Source organism: Cricetulus griseus, chromosome 6 (genome assembly GCF_003668045.3).
Source record: "Cricetulus griseus strain 17A/GY chromosome 6, alternate assembly CriGri-PICRH-1.0, whole genome shotgun sequence".
Taxonomy (NCBI): Eukaryota; Metazoa; Chordata; class Mammalia; order Rodentia; family Cricetidae; genus Cricetulus; species Cricetulus griseus.
In genome coordinates, this window is record NC_048599.1 from 51291189 (window position 1) to 51313500 (window position 22312).

General features: G+C 42.6%; 1 protein-coding gene across 2 annotated transcripts; it reads right to left on the bottom strand.

Annotated features, from left to right (window-relative positions):
- Positions 1-391: 391 nt before the first annotated feature.
- On the bottom strand, positions 392-22262 carry Stard7 (StAR related lipid transfer domain containing 7). Of its 2 annotated transcripts, none has more exons than XM_027421903.2 (8): positions 21603-22262; positions 10233-10441; positions 9867-9916; positions 5724-5834; positions 5562-5644; positions 4965-5064; positions 3646-3730; positions 392-2154 (listed from the first exon to the last, which is right to left on the bottom strand). In XM_027421903.2, exons 1-8 carry the CDS (start codon positions 21899-21901, stop codon positions 1970-1972), a joined length of 1122 nt encoding a protein of 373 aa, XP_027277704.1. In that variant the 5' UTR covers positions 21902-22262; the 3' UTR covers positions 392-1969. The 2 variants fall into 2 exon arrangements, with proteins under 2 accessions (XP_027277704.1, XP_027277705.1); XM_027421904.2 differs by lacking the exon at positions 21603-22262 and adding an exon at positions 17882-18013.
- Between the last annotated feature and the right edge of the window lie 50 nt (positions 22263-22312).

Consider the following 22312-nt stretch of genomic DNA (forward strand, 5'->3'; position numbering starts at 1 on the left):
CACTTTGTAGACCAGCCTGGCCTCCAACTCACAGAGACCTGCCTCTGCCTCCTGAGTGCTGGGATTAAAGGCGTGCACCACACCACCCACCACCAGCAGCAGCAGCAGTTTGACACTGATTCTCTTAATGAGACCTTCTTCTTACTCGATCTACAAGTTAGTAGATCAAGACACTGGAGTAGAAACAGACATTCATTTTCTTTTCAGTTCCCACGTGAACTAAATTCTCACTTAGGGGCCAGAGTCTTTGCAAGCAAAGTAGGCTTTGTATCATGCATGACCTGCCTAGAAAGAGCAGGGTCCAACGTCCTATGCCAACTCTATGATCAGGATGACAAAGAACCCAACATGCACAATTCCCCCACTGTGAGGTCAAAGATAAATACTCTTGTGTAGCAATCTTTATGTATTTATTCACACATTTGGTAAAAATGTCATAGGAGCAATTAATTATGATAACACAAGTAACTGTACAGAGTCAAATCACCATTAAGTCAGAACAAAGGGCAACCATAACTGCTTAATACCTGTACCCCAGCACTCACACACACACACACAAAACACACTCATACGCATTCAACTACGGGTGCTAAATTCAGATGAATGGTTTCTGTCAGGTCCTGGGGAGAAGGGAGAAATGCTTACTGAAAGACACTGGGACTGCTCAATGCATCTCTCTGCTCTGCCAACAGAAGACATCAAACATTGAGGGAGTTAGTTGTTTCCTTGGCACAGAACTGAGTAGGCAACAAAAGTTTTTTAAAAAGGGTTAAGTTCACCTTGGGTTTAGTTTCCTTTTTCAATACCACAACAGGATAGCAAGCAGGAAAAAAAGAAAAAGGGAGGAAGATTTAAAACTTGATCCCTATTCACCATAAAGAATCCAGCAAGGCCAGGCCCATATCATCTGGTTGTGATCTTATCCAAACTGTGTCTTACTTCTATGTCAGCTCTGGAGAGAAATGTTTTAGAGGCTCAGGAGGGTCACATAAGCCATATCCCTACCATATTGGTACAGGGAAAGACTTCATCTGCTGGCCCACATGGCAGCTTACAGTTTTGAAAGTTCTGAGGAAATGGTGCAACCACCATCCACTACCTTTAGCCCTCCAGGAAGGCCCAGTCAATCTGCAGTGGGAAAACAGTGATAAAAAGGAGTTGTACTCAAATCTACAACTCCAATTTGCTACCAGGGTTAAAAAGAAATAGTTACTTTTAAGTGAGACATTTTGTATGTACTTCCACTGACGCTATCAAAACACTGATGGCATCAAAGTACTGTCTAAAGGGGTTTGTCTCTGGTGCTCCTGGCAAATGGGCTAAGGCTACAGCAGAGGCAACAATCCAGCAAGCACAGCCCATAAACACAGAAAAGCCAGTTACAATAACTGCTTTGAGTCAAATATGTCAGTGTCATAGTATTTTGCAGGGGGGTGGATCCCTTGGTACAAACGTCATGTCTCTAATGATAAAGCAAGGTGAGGACAAGGCACTTAGCTCAGCCAGTGTTCACATCACCACAGGACTGTTACCAAGAGTACTCCTAGTGACCCCTTAGTGAGAACCCAGGGCCAATCACTTTTCAAGTAACATACAGAACTGAAGGATATCCAGAGCGCTGCACAACCAACGGTGGCATTTGGAATGTCAGCAAGGAAGCTTCTTGGAAGAGGCAGATGGGAGTCATTCCCTTCTGGCCTAAAGTGAGAGGTTTGTTCCAGATTAGCTCAACATAATACTGGATTTCACAACAGCTGGCCTGAGAACATGACGACTCCATGATGTCACAGCCCTCTCTGTTTGGTAAAGAGCAAGATGGCTCCAAATGAAATCTAACTCCAGTTATAATTCTCTCGCACTGACAGTTACAGCAGATGTCTTCTAACATGTGACTTGTCCCTGTCCTGCAGCAGAGCTGAGGGAGCAAGGCAGGTCCCAAAGTGCCTGTCTCTCCTTATCCCAAAGGCCCTTAAGCATACTCAATCCGAGCCGGGCCACGGCTACCCTCACTCTTCCGCTCAGAAGACGGAGCAGTGGCCTTGGCCTCACTGCTCATTTCCAGAGGCTTAGACGAAATGTAGTCCTTCACTTTGATCTCCATGTTCTTGGCTTTCAGAGTGGCCATGTGCAGCTTCTCCAGGAAATCTGGCATGCCTATTGGGACACAGAAGAATCTAGTCAAGCTGCTGTGATGGTTAGTTTCTTGTCAACCTGACACAAGCTAGAGTCATCTGGGAAGAGGGAATCTCAATTGAGAAAATGCCTCTCTGAGACTAGCCTCTAGGAAAGTACCGAAGGGGGGGGGGCGCACATTTTCTTGATTAATGACTGATGTGGGAGGGATCATACCTTCCTAGTTATGTGGTCCTAGGTTGTACAAAATAGGCTGAGCAAACCATGGAGAGCAAGCCAGTAAGCAATGGTCCTCTACGGCCTCCACTTCAGTTCCCTACCTTAACTTCTTTTCATGATGGACATAAGCTATAAGGTGAAATAAACCTTTTCCTCCCCAAATTGCCTTTTTGTATGTGTGGTAATGGTGTTCATTAGAGCAATAGAAGCAAACTAGGTCAGCTAACATACAAGCTAATAATAACAGGCTCAAAACCAAAGCTTATTCTTCCCTGTGCACAGCTACCCAACTCTGATCTTTTCCTGTTAGGTGATTAAAATATCATTTAGTGATACAGTCAAAACAAATGTCATTTAATTCAGATAAATTAACACAGATATATCTAATTTCCAGTCCCCCTTCTGAGGGATAGGGAACTACTAGAGCACTGAAGAAAGTAAACTATATGAGGAGTCAGGCATGGCATCATACAACAGTAATTCCAACAACTGGGAGGTTCAAGTGTGGGGTTCTACAGTTTAAAACCAAGCCAGAGAGCTGGGCAGTGGTGGTGCACTCTTTTAATCCCAGCACTCAGGAGGCAAATCTCTGTGAGTTCGAGGCCAGTCTGTTCTACAGAGCTAGTTCCAGGATAGCTATGGCTGTTACACAGAGAAACCCTGTCTCAATTTAAAAAAAAAAAAAGAGTTTAAAGCCAGCCTGGATTACACAAGATATTCTCAAAAATACAAAAGAAAAATCCAAGCCAAAACAATGAAACTCATGTGCAGACAAGGTATGAGAACTGGGAGATCTGATTTTGGCTATGATACGCAGCCTCTGTTAGGTAGTAGCAACTTCCCTAGGTAACTAACTGCCTCACAACTAAGTCTTCTTGGCCATATCTCTCACAGCCTTCTTCAACATTTTGGTTTTATCAGATGTCACCTAGGCTGGCCTTGATCCTCCTGCCTCAGCCCCTGTATCCACTACTGAGATTACAAGTGTGCACACCACCAACCTAGCCATTCAATACTGAGCAAAAAAATCTAAATTCATCAATGCCTGTATGTAGGCATGGAAGTGAGTGTCTTGTAAATTCTCCTCTGGGTAAAAAGAAAAAATCCTTTCTGGAACCCTTTTGCTTCTTAACCCTTCAAATCCCACCTAGAGGCTATAGTGAAATGGGAAGATTGTTCAAATCTCCCCCAACATGTCTACAAAATGGTAAGGCCAACCCTCCTTTTGCCATTAAGACAGAAAAACAAATCATTCAGCTCAGGTTCAGGGCCCCTGTAGATACCCCTACTTACCACTGGAAACCATCCAACTGACACAGTAACGAGGAAACACTGTCTGTGGATTGTCACTGTATGTCAGTAAATAATCAAAGCCATTCTGGAAAAGAAAAATAGCAACAATAACTCTACATCCAGTACCAGAATAACCATGACTCAATACTTCAGTGAAGAGTGCAATACCCTGACAGCGAAGGCCAGAGGCAGATGTTCAGAGAAAGGCCCCTCACCATCTTGTTCTTGGTAAATGAAGTTTCCTGTGCCAAATCTCAACAAATATCTGGTGGCCTCTATGAAAGATGGATTTTCTTCATGGAGGTCAAAAACTTACATGTTAAATAGAGGGTGCTATGGGGTCAGCTTCTAGTGAAACTCCAACACCAAGTCTCTAACCAGTTGCTAGCCAAAACAGTAAACACACATTGTTGCATCTTGATGCTAGAGAAGGAAGCCTCAAGGCTATTCTGTATCATTTTTCTTTATAACCTAGTTGTATATCCCTACTATGTCACTGTCCTAAGTAGCTAGGAGTACACTATTTGCTGAGTCTTGAAGTCTTTTTAGTAAATCTTCAAACATAGGAGTAGACTTAAGGACCCCAGTACAGATGCCCAATGTGTACAACTTAAAGATCTCACCTTCCCCTTCTGCTCTCAGTGCTAATAACAACTGTTTGCAGAACACGATGCAGCTGGAACTGCCTTAGGTCTCTGCAGCCTATAATGCACTACCCTCTTCCACTTTACAGATGAGCAGTTTGGGCACAGAAGTGAGAAAGGGAACTCTGACCACCAGTCCTACACACCTACTGTTCTTTGGCTCAGCCCTATCATTCCTAATACCAAAAAAGATCCAGGATTATTGAGGTGATTAAAGGGTCCTCATCCTGATGGGTATGGTGGCACATGTCTGAAGTTCCAGCACTTGACAGGCAAAGGCACACAAAGCAAACAAAACACAAAATGTCCCAATCCTAAGAGAAGCCTGGAGCAGCTGTGTTCTCTCTGATGGAATAAAGAGCTAATGTTCTAGCCACACAAGCAGAGGTATCAGGACTTGGGAGTAGTATCTTAACAGCAAAACCTACCCTCCCACTCCTGCTCAAAGTATATACTATTAAGTTGTTGTTCATTTTCTCAGCATATATTTGAATGTCTGCTGTGTCTGGCACTTTGCTAGGTGCTGCATAGCAAACATATCCGCTCCAGTCCTTGCCCTCAGTTCTAGTACACTGCATTCTGGCAACTCATCTCTCCCCAGTCCAGAAAAAGGCATTCCTTGAAAAAAAAAAATCAAAGCCACAGTACTCATCTCTAATATGTGGTAAAACTCACCTCATCAAATGACTTGTGAGGACGGATAACCATTTGGGATTCATAGGATCTGACCCTGACAAACTCTGGAGACTCTGGCACACTGGGGTGTTCCACAGCACTGAAAGGAGAAAGAGGGAATGACTGACTTTGCATTAACCGGTAGTGAGCCAGGGTGGGCAAGACTCTAAAACACTGACTCAACAAAACCAAGCAGTCAGTGAGATAAATGAAATACAACCCAGGTTATAAAAATAAGTTTCTTTGATACTATAATATATAGCTCACAGGCTGTATTTCTAGTTTTACCTTTTAAAATCACCAGCATTAAGAAATTCACAAAACTTAATCAGTACTGTGCTTGCCAAGCATGAGTAAGGTTCCTGTTTCTACCCTCAACACCGACTCCCACCCTCCTGCAAAAGCTTGCAAGTGTTTGTTCAGCTTCCCTGGTAGATGAGGCTACCCCCCCCCATTAGGGATCAGGGGTCAGAGGTCAGGGGTCAGGGACAGGCTGCTAGCAAGGCTGCAGGGCACTCATGAAGGCAAACTTCAAGGGACAGATGGGTGCAGGCACAGCTAACAAACCTCAATGAGGGCTCTACCAGTTATACATACCGGGACACCAAGACCATCACATTGTTTTCCTCATCCACGCTATACCGACGAACATAAACATAATCCCTTGAGTACATTGGATACTAAAGAAAGGGAGTGGGGAAGGATTAGTGTTCTGTATCACAGACTTGAAAGAAATAAAACCAAAGTAAATGTACTCACAGGAAAATGTGTTACCCAATGAAGAACCTCAGAACCACTGACGACATCTCTCTCAATCACCTCCAGCTTGATCACAAGAGCATCCCACTTTTTCCTGTACTCTGTGTCCAGCTGCAAAAGGGAAGATCCAAACAGAGATGCAGAAGTTTCTCTGGAGGCTGGATCTCTGACTTAAGGACATTATGGAGAAATAGTGATTTAACTCAACAGTGCTAACATTTAGAGGCATGGCTGTTTATTAGATGATTCTCTTAAGATTCTTATGTAATTGAAGGGGATTCTGTGTGTGTGTACATGTTTGTGTGTGTACCTGTGCATGTGTAGGCCAGGTCAATGCTGGGTTTCTTCTATCACTCTCCACTTTATTTGTTTTGATTTTTTTGAGACAGGGTTTCTGTGTAGCCTTGCTGGCTGTTCTGGAACTCACTCTGTAGACCCGGATCGTCTTAAACTCAGGAGATCCACCTGCCTCTGCCTCCCAAATGCTGTGATTTATTTTATTAAGACAGGCTCTCTCACTGAACCGGAGGCTCAATGGTTTGACTAGACAACCTCTCGAAACCTCTGGGGATCTATCTGCCCCCATCTGCCCAGTGCTGGGGTTTCTCACAAATACATGCTCCCACACTCAGCTTTTACATGGGCATACTGGACTCATGCTTGATCAGCAAGCATTGTACCCACTGGACCATTCCCCAAGTCCTATGGTGTTTTGCCTACATACCTGTCTGCACACTACAGCATGTTTGCCTGGCAGCCATGCAAAGCCAGAAGATGGTATTTTAGATTCCCTGGGACTGGAGTTACAGACAGTTGTGAGCCACCACATGATTACTGGGAATTTGAGTTATCTGGATGAGCAGATAGTGCTCTCCACCACTGAGCCACTTCTCCAGCCCCCTGCAGGGAGTCTTAAAAAAATGTAACCAGACATCCAAGGCATAGGCCTACAGTATCAGCAATTCAAGAAGTAGAGACAGGAAGATCAAAAGCTCAAGGCAAAACACCTAAAAGACTGAAGATGCAACTCAGTGGTTAGATTACTTGGCTAGCAAGCTTTGACAGCCATGTTCAGTTCCCATTATCATATGTGTCTAGGCACACACATACACAAAAACTATGAAATAGAAATGTTTGTGGAATGAGACTGTCAAGTTGGCTCAGTGGGTAACTATGTTTGCCACCTGTTGTTTTTAGCTTTAACCATCAACTTGACAGTCAGTAGTCACCTGAGAAGGGAAGTCCAGATAAGACTGGCCTAAGGGCATGTCTATTGGGGATTGTCTTGATCATTAATTGACTAGGTAGACACAGCCCACTATGAACAGTAAGTATCATTCCCTGGGAAGGTGGTACTGGACTATATAAGAAAGCTGGCTAAACATGAGGCCTGGAAGAGCCAATAAATAGTACTCTTCCATGGTTTCTGTCTCAAGTTCCAGTCCCAACTTCCCTCAGTTATTGACTATAACCTATAAAATGAAATAAACCATTTCTTCCCCTAAGTTGCTTTTGGTCAGAGTTTTATCACAGCAACAGAATGAAACTAGAACACTGTCTAACTATGTAAGCCTAATAACCTGAAATTCAATACACAGAACACACATAAGGATGGAAGGACTCCACAGAGTTGTCCTCTGGCCTTCACAAACTGTACTTGTGCCCTCACGCCCCACGGTAACAATAATAAAATTTAGAAAGAAAAGGAAATGTATGGAGAAAACATAACATATAATGTGTAAAGATAAGATAATTCTAAATCACTTTAAACAAAAAATTTTGAACTGATCTCTAATGCATAGAAATTCAGGAAGCATTTCTCATCTTTTGGCATCTCAAATACAGACATATAGTATGCATCAAAACAAAACAACACTGATAAAATATAGTGCCTAAGTCAAAGTACACTTGCATATCCTTAGTGAGTGGGTGTATTGCTGCTGCAGTTCTGGGGATTCAACCCAGAGCATATACTGCACAATGCTCTATTTTTCCAGTCCTGTTTTTACTTTTTAAGACAGTCTCATTAAGTTGATCAGGCTTGTCTTGAACTCACTATGTCCCAAGAAGGCTTCAGTCTCTCAAACAGCTAGGATTACAGACCTATTCCAACAGGCTTGGCATTTTTTTTATAACATTTTTTTTTTATTTTTTCAGACTTATTTTTTTTTTTTTTAATTAGTTCAAGTTAGGGAACAAGCTTGTTTCACATGTAAGCCCCCTCTCCCTCCCCTCACCCCATCCCTCCTCCCCCACCCCCAAGACTTATTTCTTATGTACATTGTTCTGTCTGTATGTATCCCTATATGACAGAAGAGGGTGCCAGGTCTCATTACGGATGGTTGTGAGCCACCATGTGGTTGCTGGGAATTGAACTCAGGACCTCGTGAAGAGCAATTAGTGTTCTTAACCTCTGAGCCATCTCTCCAGTTCCCAGGCTTGGCATTATTATCATCAACAAACTAGTTACTAAAAGCTTGGCAAAAATTACAACACACAGGGTGGTGGTGGCACATGTCTTTAATCCCAACACTCAGGAGGCAGAGGCAGGTGGATCTGCCTGGTCTACAAGAGCTAATTCCAGGACAGCTTCCAAAGCCACAGAGAAACCCTGTCTCAAAAACAAAAACAAACAAAAAAAAACAACAACACAATGACAGCAGGGATGTGGGGAAAGAGGAATCCTTCTACATTGCTAGTGGAATTATACATTGATGCAACCATTATGAAAATCAGTATGGAAGTTTCTCAAAAAAAAATTAAAAGTAGAACGACCATATGACCCAGCCATACCACTCCTGGGCATATACCCTACTATAAATGTTTACTATTGCACTATTCACAAAAGCAAGGAAATCAAACCAAATGAAGATAGTGAACCTGTGGTACTTATGTAAAATGGAATTTTATTCATCCATAAGGAAAAATGAAACTATAAAACTTTCAGGAAGATGAAGAATCTGAAAGTTATATTAAGCAAGGTTAACAGACTCAGAAAGACAAATGACACATTCTCTTTCATGTGCAGATCCTAGCTTTTACTGTTCATATATGTATAAATATGTGGGTATGAGTGTATGTATAAGTCATGAAACCAGAGAGTCCAGGAAAAAGGAGAAGGTGTTGATGAAAGAGGGGAGATAACAGAGCATGTGTAACATGTAACATCAAAGTTGAAAGGGGTTGCTAAGGGTAAAGCTATACAAGAGGGGACAGAGGGATGGAGAAGGGAGAAGGCAGCGGGAGGGAGGAAGAAGACCAGCAGAACACATTACATTTGAAAACGCCATAAAGATACCTAATACTACTTTGTATACTTATTGTATATTTCAGTTTTGGTTTTTTTTTTTTTTTTTTTTTTTTTTGAGACAGGGTCTCTCTATTTAGTCTCGATGTCCTTGGGGGGCTCTCTATGTAAACCAGGCCAGCCTCAATCTCTGCCTCCTGAGTGCTGGGATTAAAAGTGCATGCTGTATACTAATTTTAAAAAAACAAAAAATTTAATCAAATTTTAAAATGGAATTATCATGGAAGTTCTATGTAGTTAGCACTTTGGTGATTCCACCTTTCTCTCTCATTTCTGTTTTACTTTTATTGTTTTTTGTTTGTTTTGTTTTTTTTGGGTTTTTTTGGTTTTTCGAGACAGGGTTTCTCTGTGTATCTTTGGAGCCTATCCTGGCACTTGCTCTGTAGACCAGGCTGGCCTCGAACTCAGAGATCCACCTGCCTCTGCCTTCCGAGTGCTGGGATTATTAAAGGTGTGCACCACCAACGCCCGGCACTTTTATTGTTTTTTGAGGCAGGGTTTTTATTATGTAGCTCTGGCTAGCTGTCCTGGAACTAGCCATGTAGCCCAGACTGGCCTTTAGCTCACAGAGATCCATCCTCCTGCCTCTGCTTCCCAAGTGCTAAGATTAATGAAAGCTGCCACCAAAGCCAACTCTTTTGTTTTTAATTTGCTGATTTGTTTTAACTCCTGGGACAGGGTCTTGCTGTGTAGCTCTGACTAGTCTTGTTATTTGTTACACAACCCAGGCTTGCCTCTAACTTGCAGCAAGTCTCCTGCCTCACCTTCCCAAGTGCTGAGACTATAAGTATTCATGGAGCAAGGAAGCTCCAGATCTGGAAATAAAATTAACTCACCTGAACATTGAAGAACTGCCGAGGCGTCACATCTGTGTATGTCCCAAAAACTAGAACGACAAGAGGAAGGGAGGGGGAGCTTGCCACACCCTGTCCCCTAAACTGCATTTTAAGTCCAGAGGACTGACAGGTCTCAAAGGCAAGATCAGAACCTAAAAATCATCCCAGGAGCAGCAAAGCAAGGCAGAGATGACATGTATTGAGGAGGAATATGAAAAGCTTGTCATCTGGGAGAGGAAAATAAACGAGAGTTTGGCAAACTTTCTTCCACAGAGCCAGGACAGAATAGTTTAGGAAGTACAAGGAACAAAGTGCTGCATGCCTGAGCACCATGGACATATGTCAAAAGCAGCAGGCATGGCTCACCTCGGTACTGGTAAAGGTGGGTGCCCGTAATAGGGCGCCGCCACAGCTTGAAGTGTTTCTTGTCCATCACCATTTCCCATGGCTCCTCTTTGTCCTTTGATTTTTCATTCCCTTCTGCTGGAGTCTTTGGTTCAGGAGGGTGATTCTCAACTCCAGAACTCTGAAATATATTTGACATTTCCTCCAACCGTTTCATCTCATTAATGGACCTGGAAAGACAGAAGCAAACATGCATCCATAAAATAAAGTGTCCAAAGACCTGCAAGATGAAAGGTGTGGTGGGAAACAGCCTATTATCACAGTGAACATAAATAAAATCTGAATTGTTAAGCTTGAATACTAGCCTAATACTTGTAATTAGAATAATTACTTAACCAGTTCCCATTTCTAAATCTATAAAATGCAGAAAACAATAGTACCTACTTCAAGCTGGTTGTGAAAACATACAAAAAACGTGCTCAAGACCTGACACAGCTTCAAATAACTTAAAGAATTTTAACATTTATCTCTTTGGGGTATTTTTACTTTCCATGAACACAGAACACAGTACAGTAGGTGCCTTATTCCTGTCACCTAACTGTACTTCCTTCAAATCCAGGAGTGACAGTCTTAAAGGCAGGTCATAAACTAGCAACCATGCTGGGGAGCAGCAGTGTGAGACAGAGAAGACACGGATCGAGGAGCACGGAGAAGCTGAGCCAGCTTCAAATACTAACCACCAAGGTTTGTAACTGACGTCCTTTGACACTCCCACCCCTTCGGTGACTCATCTTCCTGCTTCAGCCTCCTTAATATTGTGATTACAGCATACATCAGCTGGTAAGACTCTTTTTGCCCCCTTTTCAGTGGACTGTTTTCTTTCTCTATTTTCCCCGTTTTCAAACTGAAACATAATCTACATACCAGAAGATTCACCTCTTTACAGTATACAATTCAGTGCTTTTTATTAGACTATTCAAAAAGTTGGGTATTTATTTTCAGACACTTCCCTCACTCTCCATCCCTGCCAGCCACAAGGAGCGATGGAGATAGACCCTAAGGCTTCATACATGTTAGGCAAGCATTCTTACCATCTGAGCTACATTCCCAGCCCCTACATTTACTTTTTTGAGGAACTTTCAAACTCCTTTCCTTTGTATTTGTCTGTTTATATTGATTTCTTGGTAGGGGGAGGCATATGTGCCATGCTCACATGCAGAGGTCCAAGGCAACTTGTGGGACTTAGTCCCCTCCTTCTACCATGTAGGTCTAGGAAATGAACTTGGATCATCAGGTTTAGCAGCAATACCTTACCACTGAGCCATCTATTGGCCCCTAACCCATTTTCCAAAGCAGTGTATCATTTAAATATCCATATCACAGACACATGACGTTTCCAGTTACTCCACTTTTCCAACATTTATCATCTCCCTTGTTTTTGTTTTAAGGCAAGGTCTCACTATGCTGCCTGCTGGCCTTGAGCTCCTAGATTTTCCTCTGCCTCAGCTTCCCAAGGGGTTACTGGTGTCCCACTCTGTGTCTGTCTGTCTCTCTCTCGGTTTTTTGAGACAGGGTTTCTCTGTGTAGCTTTAGAGCCTATCCTGGCAATCACTCTGGAGACCAGGTTGGCCTCGAACTCATAGAGATCCACCTGCCTCTGCCCCAAGTGCTGGGATTAAAGGGGTGCGCCACCAACGCCCGGCTCCCACTCTGTCTCTTTAAATTGATCTTATTTACAGGTGTTCATGTGCCATTGTATATATGTGGAAGCAAGAGGACAACTTTAGGAATCAGTTTTCTCCTCCCACTCTGCCCCTGAGACAGTCTCTCTCAATTCTGCTCCTGCCTGGTCATCCCTCCTTAGCTTCCAGCTAATTCTCCTGACTCTTGTCTCCCAATTCCTAGTAGGAATGTTGGGAATACAGATGTGGACACACCTGGCATTTTTAAAGTGTGTGACTAGGGATCAAACCCATGCTGTTAGGCTTGAGATCAAGGTGCCAAATCCCTGGCCCCATTTGCTTTTTAAAAACTCAAATCACTTTTCATTTCTTGAGATAAAGTCTCACTAAGTAAACCAAACCAGTCTAGCCTTGAACTCAGAGATCCACCTGCTTCTGCTTCCTGAATGTTGGGATTGAAGGTGTGTGCCACCACACTCAACCTCAATAATGTTTTATAGATTTCAGTTTCTTGTGGCCAGGTGGTAGTGGCAGCACATGCCTTTAATCCCAGTACTCGGGAGGCAGGGGCAGGTGGAGCTCTGTGAATTCAAGGACAGCCTGGTCTACAGAGCTAGTTCCAGGACAGCCAGGGCTACAGAGAAACCCTATCTTGAAAAACCATACACATACAAAAAAGCAACTTTATTCTTTTTGATGCTGTTGTAAATGAAATCCTGCTCACTTCATTTTCAGGTTGTTCAGTGCTTATTGATTGTTTAGCCTGTAATCTTATTAGTGTGAACAGTTTACTAAGTCTAACTGTTTTCAAAAATCCCTTGGTATTTCAATCCAAAAGGCAATATTTGCTGTAGTTTTACTTCTTCCTTTCCAGTCTGGGTACCTTTTATCTTTTTCTTCCCTAACTTGCCTGGCTATAAACTCTAGTACACTATTGAAAGAAAGGAGAGCAGTGGCTTGTCTTGTTGCTGACCTTAGGGGGAAGGTTTCATTTTCTCAACACACTATGACCTATTTTTAGATGTTCTTTATAAATCTGAGGAATTTCCCTTTCATTCCCAATCTATTGAGTTGTTGAGTGCTATTTTCTTAAAGGTTATGTATTGTGGGTGCTTTTGCCCATATTTGTGTCTGTGTTCCACTTGAGTGCCTGGTACCCTCAGAGACCAGCAGGCAGCACTGGAGTCCCTAGAATGGGAGTTATAGACGGTTGTTAGCCATCATGTGGGAATTGAACCTAGATCTTCTGGAAGAGAAAAGCAGCCAGTGCTCTTAACCATCAAATCACCTCTCCAGCTCCTTTAAATCATGAAATGAGATTAGAATTAGCCAAATTCAGACAGGCGGTAGTAGCACATGCCTTTAATCCCAGCACTCAGGAGGCAGAGACAGGCGGATCTCTGTGAGTTCGAGGCCAGACTGGTCTACAGACAGACTCCAAAACTACACAAAGAAATCTTCTCTCAAAAAACAAAAAAGATTTAGCCAAATGCTACTTCTCTAAGTTTTTTCTCTATTTTTTTTTTTTCTTCCTCAGTACTTGGGAGGGAGAGGCAGATCTTTGTGACTTTAAGGCTATTTACCACACAGTAAAAAGTAACCTTGTCTCAATGTGTGTATATGCATAATTTGTGTAGTCCTCACGGAGATCTGAAGAGGACATCAGATACCCTAGAGTAAGTTTCAGGGGGTTGAAAGGTGCCCAAAATGGATGCTGGGAACTGAGTTTGGGACCTCTAGAAGAGCAGCATGTGCTCTTAACCACTGAGCCATCTCTCCAGACCCTTCTTCCTCTCTCTTATTTTTAAACACATTATTTTTTAAATATTTTATGTATTTATTATTTACTTATTTATTATGTATATAGCATTCTGCTTCCATGTATATCTGCACACTAGAAGAGGGCACCAGATCTCTTAACAGATGGTTGTGAGCCACCATGTGGTTGCTGGGAATTGAACTCAGGACCTCTGGAAGAGCAGCCAGTGCTCTTAACCTCTGAGCCATCTCTTCAGCCCTTCTTTCTCTTTTTTTGAGATAGTCTCAGGTAGCTCAGGCTGGCCTCAATATATGTACCTGAGGATGACCTTAATCTTTCTCTCTCCACTTCCTGAAAATTGGGATTACAGGACTATGCTATCAGATCTGGTTTATATAGTGATGGCAATCAAACCTAGGCTTTATGTGTGCTCCCTCTACCAAGTGAGCTACACCCCAGCTCCTGCATTTTATTCCAGTAATGTTCCATATTAAATTAACTTTGTAGGTTGTTGGATTCAGTCATTTAGTGCTTCCCCCCAAAGGGCTATAAAATCCTAAAATGTGATACTATATGGTATGATTATATAATCACTTGATGATCAATGCTTAGGTATAAAAACATAGATTGGCATAATATGCAACAAAGTGTGATTATGGGCACATCTATAGAGGCAAGGCAAATTCACAAAAAAGCACAGAAGAACTGCTATTATAATTTTGGGGGGTTGTTGATGGTGCTGTTTATTTTATTTTTAAGACAGGGTATTCTTAGACTGGCCGAAAACTCCTGATTCTCCTGCTCTAGCATTCCAAATGCTGATCTGTAGTCATCTATGCCTGGCTTTATTTCTTAAAAGTTGTATTTAATACCTTTTATTCTCGGGCTGGAGAGATGGCTCAGAGGTTAAGAGCACTGGCTGCTCTTCCAGAGGTCCTGAGTTCAATTCCCAGCAACCACATGGTGGCTCACAACCATCTGTTATGAGATCTGGTGCCCTCTTCTGGTGTGCAGATATATATGGAAACAGAATGTTGTATAGATAATAAATAAAATCTTTAAAAAAAATTATCTTTTATTCTTTAACCCTTTTATCTGAAACATTTATTAAAATGATTTTTTTAACATGGTACTACAAAACTGGTCAAAAGCTCCTGGCCAGGAAGGACATAGACCCTAGGGGGAATCTACTACTTACAGTTTTGCTAAATAGTAAATATTTATGCTTATACCCACATAGTGCTGCTCTCAGAAAACCTTTTCATAGTGGGTAACAGTTGACGTAGAGAATCAAAGTGCTGAGAAAAGCAACTTGAGAGCTCAGCCTTAAATGAGCAGCTGTATCACAAGTTTAACAAACATCAGATACCAGTCTTTTTCACCTTCCCACCTATATGCAAATGTTTCCATCCTTCCCCACCCAGTACACAAAGACTCCTATTGCATTCCAAGAACCTAATAGCCTGGATCAGTGGCCCCATTCCCCTCAGAGCAATGACTCCTTTCTCCTTGGATCAGTAAACTCTTTTCTATTCCATATACCCCAATATGGAAAGACTGTGAGGTTGGACAGCAGTCAATGAGAGAGAGTTAGTCACCAATTGTGTTAGAATACAAGAACCAAGCACATTTCCTGTCTCAGTGTTCCTGCTCTTCTGCTTTGATGAACAGTGCACCTTCTTGATTCAGAGTAAAATTTTGCTTTGCTGAGACACTTAGAGTAGTGGTCTCTTTTTTTGCTACTCCTGACTTATTTCTAACACAAAGTTCAGGAAAGTTAAGAAATGCTGTTGTCAACATAAGTTGGCTCATGAACTTACAATAGCTGTGCTAACCTGCACAAGATCAAGCCAGGCAACATTCCAGCACAGATAGGATGGGAACTCATGAAGTCCCAACCACAGCTCAGGAGCAACTGGCAGTTTATGGCTTCTGGGGGGGAGGGGGTCATTTCTTCTGGAGTTGCTCAAGCTCTGGTGAATGGTATCACAACCATGTACATGCAAGCAGCACTAATTGGACTTAGTGTGTTATGAGGGAAAAGTGGTATTTTAAGAGGTTCTAGAGGTAGGAATAGGTATGAACAAGATACACTGTATACATGTTTGAAGTTGTCAAAGAAAATAAACAAAACGTGGCTTGTATTTTATAAATAACTCTAAATAGTAAACAGGAAAGAAAACCTGCTGGTTGACTCGGCTGCACATAAGAGTACAATTCAAGACTCAGGCTGGGCCTAGGTGTGGCCGAACACGTCTGACCTGCATTACAGCACTTGGGAGGCAGTCAGAAGGATGGAAAGTTTGAGGACAGCTTGAATTACACAGTAAGATCCTGTCTTTAAAAAAAAAAAAAAAAAATTCCAGGGTCTGAGGATGTAGCCTGGTAACAGAGTGTTTATATGAGTGTTTATATACATATGCAAATGCTGGTTTGATCCCCAGCATTGTACAACAAAAGACTAAGGAAAACGGCAATTACTAACATACTAAAATAAGGGTAAGTCCTTGACATGAAATTTCTCTTGTTCTCTATGGAGACAAATCATAGTATACTATAATCTATCTTTTTATCTGCCTCCTTTGCTAAACTACAAATCTCTTTTAACTACAGTTTCAATTCCTAGTATCTCTAAGATAGTAAATAGTCTACAAATACTTATTGAATAAACTGAGTAAATGAAAAACAGTAGACGTCAGTAATTCAAATTCTTATAGTAAAACATTATATTGATATGCAGCTTTAAAAGCCAAACATACCAAGAGCAACTGGCATAGCCTGTAATCTCAACATTAAGGAAACTGAGGTAGAAGGATTATAATGATCAAGGTCAATTTAGACCACAAGCCACCCAGGGTTTCAGATGTTGCTTAAAAAGAAAGAAAGAAAGAAAGAAAGAAAGAAAGAAAGAAAGAAAGAAAACATATTGAAAGGTTCAAACTTAAATGACTGGCAATCCAAACTTTTGAGCAATTTAGAAGTCCTTGAGAGGTTTGTTGTAGTCCTAGCTCTAATATCAACTAATTGTGTAATCTTATGAGATTCATTTTACCTGTAAAGTGAAGACATGCTTTCTTTTTTCTTGTTTGTTTTTGGTTTTATTTTTGGAGACAGGGTTTCTCTGTATAGCCCCTGGTTGTCCTAGAACTTGCTCTGTAGACTTGGCCTCTAACTCAGAGACACCTGCCTCTCCTTTTCTTGAAGGTTCTTATTACCTCTAAAATTCCAAGTTACTAGATTTTTCTTATACTTTAGACTTAGGTAAAAGTATTTAGATTGAGCCAAGGATGGTGGTGCTCACCTTTAATCCCAATACTTGGGAGGTAGAGGCAGGTGTATCTCTGTGAGTTCAAGGCCAGCCTGGTATACAGAGTGAGTTCCTGGACAGCTAAGGCTACACAGAGAAACCCAGTCTTGGGGAAAGAAAAAAAAAGTTTCACCATTTCTTTTGAAAGTTTTAAATTGAAAGTTGCAAAATGTAATTCAAGACTAGCCCTGCAAAGGTCTAAGTACAGAAATATGGGCAGTATCTTTCTAATGGCAGGCAATTAGATCTGCAGAAGACAACAAAAGCACAATCACAGCACCAATTGCCTAGAGAACAGAACAATTCCAGGCCTGTCTTGGCAACATGCAAGGGGACTGTTCTTGACTATTAAAGCATTCTTTTTTTTCCCCCTTTGGAGACAGGATTTCTCTATGGAACTTTGGCTGTCCTAGAACTTGCAATGTAGACCAGGCTGGTCTCTAACTCATAGAGATCCACCTAACTAGCTGTGCTGGGATTAAAAAGGCATGCTCTTTAGAAATGCAATTTTTTTTTTTTTTTTTTTTTTGGTTTTTCGAGACAGGGTTTCTCTGTGGCCTTGTAGGCTGTCCTGGAACTAGCTCTTCTAGACCAGGGTGGTCTGGAACTCACAGAGATCTGCCTGCCTCCTGAGTTCTGGGACTAAAGGCGTTTGCCACCACCAACCGGCTAGAAATGCACTCTTAATATCAAGCACCATTCCTGAATGAGAGAGAAGCATAAATCTGTTTCCCCTGGTAAACTTCTTCCTAACAACAGGGGCTAAGGCTGGTGATACAGCTCAGTTAATAGAATTCTTGTCCAACATATTTGCAGGGCCTCGAGTCACTCCCTAACACCTCATAAAACACATATGTAGTGGCACATATAGAACACTCAGGAGGTATTAGTATGAGAATATGATGTTCAAGGCTATCCTTACCCACAAAGTGAGTTCAAAGCCAGCTGGGCTACAGCATCCAGTACTCTTGGAAAAGCACGGTATGAATGGATGATGGAGCAAGACTTGGCCATTACTACCCTGAAGGGTTTCAACTTCTACCTGCTAATAAAACTGACACAAAAGCACAAACAATATCATAGATATCAGGTGAAGAAAGGAAATACATCTTTTCTATGTGTCTAATCTTGTTGGGAGAGGATAAGAGTCTAAATCTTCCCATCTAAGAAGACTTAGTAAGAGAAAAGGGCAAGAGAGATTATTCCTGAAATAGTAATCAGCAGATTACACTAGTACAAGGATCAAGGAGAGATAGTCTTTGCTTTCCTCTCTCCAAAACAATATTTGAGAAAGGGATGTAGTGAAGACTAAGGAAAAAACAGAGTAAGCATACCAATACGTGACTCAGCCAGGCTGCTGACCTCACCACCAATCAGTAACCCAGGCTCCAAAATAATTCTGGTAAGGCCATCCCTACAAGTAGGGATTTCAACACAACTGCTTTACCTAACAAAACCTCCTCAAATTCCACACTACTGTCAAGATCAGGGACCTTTGGCTCCGCATAGTAGCACATGCCTTTAATCCCAGGATTTGGAAGTCAGAGATAGGTTGATCTCTGATTTTGAGGCCAGCCTGGTCTACATAGTACGTTCCAGAACAGCCAGAGCTACATAATGAGACCCTGATTCAAAAAAAAAAACGAAACAAAACCAGAAAGAATTAGGAGTTTTCAGCATTACTGATTTGAAACATTATCTAGAAATAAGACAAAAAGTAGTTCATGCATTTTTAGACAAGCAGCTAGTTAATGGTAAAATAACAAATTCAATAAATCTCAAGTCCCTTTTATGTCGTTTTATTGACATAAGAACTTTGTAAAATACACAAAAGTTCCTTTAAGCCAGAAGGGTTTTTCACTAGTTAATAACACACTGAAAAGTTTAATGAATTCTAAATGCCCCCAAAAGACAGAAATGCGGAAATAGCCAATTTTCCTTGTGAAGATTTACTAGCATTAATTTCTCATTAAACAGAATTACTCAAACTTTTAGAGCAATGAACTGTAACTTTTTAAAAATGAGGTTAATGGAACATTTCCCCCTATATTTTCATATTTCCTAACATCCTTCCTCTTTTTGTTTCTGTAAATAAAAAAGATAGAAAAAAAGAAAAACTGCTGTATTTTTCCAAGGGAGTTGCCCCAGAACACCAGCTAGCACAATAGTCCACAAAGATATTTTGCTTAAGAAGTCAACTGGCTTTAATCCCTGCACTCAGGAGGCAGAGGCAGATAGATCTCTGTGAGTTGGAGACCAGCCTGGTCTACAAAAGCTAGTTCCAGGACAGCCTCCAAAGCCACAGAGAAACCCTGTCTCAAAAAACCAAAAAAAAAAAAAAAAAAAGAAGTAGTAGTAGTAATCGTCGTCGTCGTCGTCGTCGTCGTCGTCGTCGTCGTCAACTGGATGAGTATTAAGAGACCTGATTTCAGTACCAGAGAGACGGCTTAGGAGGTGGGGCGCTTGCCCCTAAACTTGAGGACCTGAGTTTGATACCAGGGTTCCACATGACAGAAGAAAAAACTCCCACAAATCTTTCTTTGACCTCCACACAAAAGCTGTAGTGTTTAAGAGCAACACCCCCCAACACACACACACACACACACACACACACACACACGACATAAATGTAATAAAAATATAAAAAGATAGACTTTATTTTCTCTTGGGCATGGTAGTGCATACCGATAATCTCAGCACTCAGGAGGATTATCCCTAGTTTGAGGCCAATGTAGGCTATATAGTGAATTTTTGGACAGCCTAGGCTATAAGAATAAGATCCTGTCAGGGGTGAGAATGGGGGGATATTAACAAAATGATTTCTACAGCTGATGCAGCACTGCTTCAAAAATTTAAATAAGATTATTAAGATTGGATTTAAGATGTTTTCTTTCTTTTTCTTTTGAGACGGCTCTGTGTAGTCCTGGACCTCACCATGCAGACAAGGCTAGCCTCAAACTCACAGAGCTCCCTCCTCCTGCTTCTGTATCTCAAGGAGGGTGGGGGGCGGAGGATATATGGGCACATGTGCCACCACATCCAACCTCTAAGAGGTTCTTAACCACCAAATGGCTAGGACGCCAAGACTATTCTTTCCTTATTAAACAGAATCCAAATCATGTAAGAAAAAATACATGCTGCAGTTCCAGGTGTGATGGCACACCTGTATCCTAGTTTTCTTTCCAATGAGCACTGGGAAGGCTGAGGCAGAAGAACTAAAAGTTCAAGACTATTGGGCAAAAAATGGACAGACCCTGCCTCAAAACACTGAGGGGGAGGGTGACTAAATAGAAAAGAATACTAAGGATTACCAAAATAGCTATCTTGCTTTAAGGTTTTTTATACACAGAATCATTTGTGATTACGATTTTAAACCACATTCATAAATCATCTTTTGAGCCAGGCGGTGGTGGCATATGCCTTTAATCCCACTTAAGAGCAGAGGCAGGAAGATCTCTCCGAGGTCAGCCTGGTCTACAGGGTCTACAGAGTGAGTTTTAGAACAGAGAAACCCTGATTCAGAAAAAAAAAAAAAAAAAAAAAAAAAAAGGTCATCTTTTATCAGCAGCCATACTATCCTGGACACAATCGACCTTTTTAAAAGCCATCTTTCTTGCTAGAAACATAGTCCCAGTTCTTAAGAGAGTCTAGCATTTGTTCTCAATTCAGTACTGCATAAATTGCTGCTTGGCATTTGGGTATTATATATGCCCAGTAGGTCGCAGTATAAACTCTACCACTCTATTCTCGTTTTTAATGTGACAAAAAACGTAGAACAGGTTCTCTTCCTGTTTAAGAAATATTTAGAAGAAACAGACTCTAGGGTAGAGAGGAGGGAACTGGCCTTCTTGGTTCCTAATCACGGTTTAGAAGCGGGGAGGAGGTGGGTGGGTGAGGGGCACAATTTTAGAGTTATCAGTTTAAAAGGAATATAGAAACACTGTAGTGCAAAAGCATTTATCTTCTAAGATTATCTGGAAATTATAGTCTCGGAACTACAGACTAAAAAAATAAAAGCCAATAGGTTTTCCACAGACAATGCCTAATGACACAGTATTCGAAGAGTTCTAAAGCAGAAAAAAATGTAACCTAACTCTTACAGGTTAGGATGTTCGGGCCACTTGCTTTGTGCAAACAGGCAAACCCCTCCCAGCTTCTTAAATGTGCCAGGACACAAGTCACAGAGACCGAGGGCTGTCCGCGCAAAGCCCAAGTCCCATCTGGATTGCAGTCATTTTATAAATGGCAAGATATCTCACACACGCACACCCTTGGGCTTATTTTACAGCCTGTTTTGAATGTGCACTTTTCTGGATATGCTGGTTACCAGAAAAAAATGGCCTCTATACTTAAATATCTAATTTGTTTTTGGGAATATTTCTTTGGTGCCATACTACCCATTAGAACCCGCCCCCCCTCCCCGCTTCCAGTTATTTTTAACCTGGCAAATGGAATTAACAGGCAAGGGGCAATAACGTGTGGTGCTAAAATGGGTTCAATCTATTGCATCGTCAATCAAAAGATCACTGGGTAAACGGGGCACCTGACGACAGGGCAGGTCCCAAGGTGCCCACCAGCCTCTTGCCCAGGCCCACCCCTCCCTACGGAACAGGGACGCACGCCACTGCAGACAAGAGGCTCACCTCTGCAACTCCTCCTCCTGGATCCTCTCCTCGTCCCATACGAAGACACCGGCGAGCGCCGCCATCAAGACAGAGGCATGGCCGGGAGGGCCGCGCAGCCGGCGCCAGAGGCGTCCGAGTAGGACGCAGCGCGAGCTTTCCGAATACAGGCGGCCGTAGAGCTGCGCGATCTGCTGAGCTCGCCGCACGCGCAGGCCCGTCACGAAGCGACACTGATTGGCCAGCACGGCCAGCAGGCCCCCGCCCCGCGCGCCCGCCAGCCAGGCGGCCAGGGAGGCCGGCGGCCTCCGCGGGAACATAGCGGCCTCGGTGGATTCCCGCGCCTGGCGCTACGCCCCGGAGAGGACGGGGCTGGAGAGCCGGGCCGTCCGCGAAGTTCCCCTTAACTGGCCGACCCCGAGCCCACCTCACGCTCCCGAGGCCAGGAGCCACCCCTCATGCCTCTCTGCAGAAACCGCTGGAGTGGAGTGGATTCTGAGGAGGGCGCCGCTGCACGAGGCCGCCTCGGTTCTGGCGACCCGCTCGTCTGCGTGTACGGCGGAAGCCCTCGGGTCCCCGCATCCGGTGCGCGGGAAGGAGAGAGGTGGGCGTCCCGGGCCGCAGCAGGAGAGGTCCCGCGCGCCCGTGTCCGCCCCTCGTGCCGAGCGCGCGCAACCGAACCTGTCTCCTCTGTCGGTGCTCTGATTGGAAGCAGCCCAGAAACCTGGGCG

Excerpts from the sequence above, each read along its gene's own strand:
- Stard7 (XM_027421903.2), bottom strand. The coding sequence starts at position 21,901 with ATGTTCCCGCGGAGGCCGCCGGCCTCCCTGGCCGCCTGGCTGGCGGGC. Across the intron at positions 5,645-5,723 it reads ATTGGGTAACACATTTTCCT|TATCCAATGTACTCAAGGGA; the intron begins GTGAGTACATTT and ends CCCTTTCTTTAG. Across the intron at positions 3,731-4,964 it reads CTCACAAGTCATTTGATGAG|AATGGCTTTGATTATTTACT; the intron begins GTGAGTTTTACC and ends TTTCTTTTCCAG.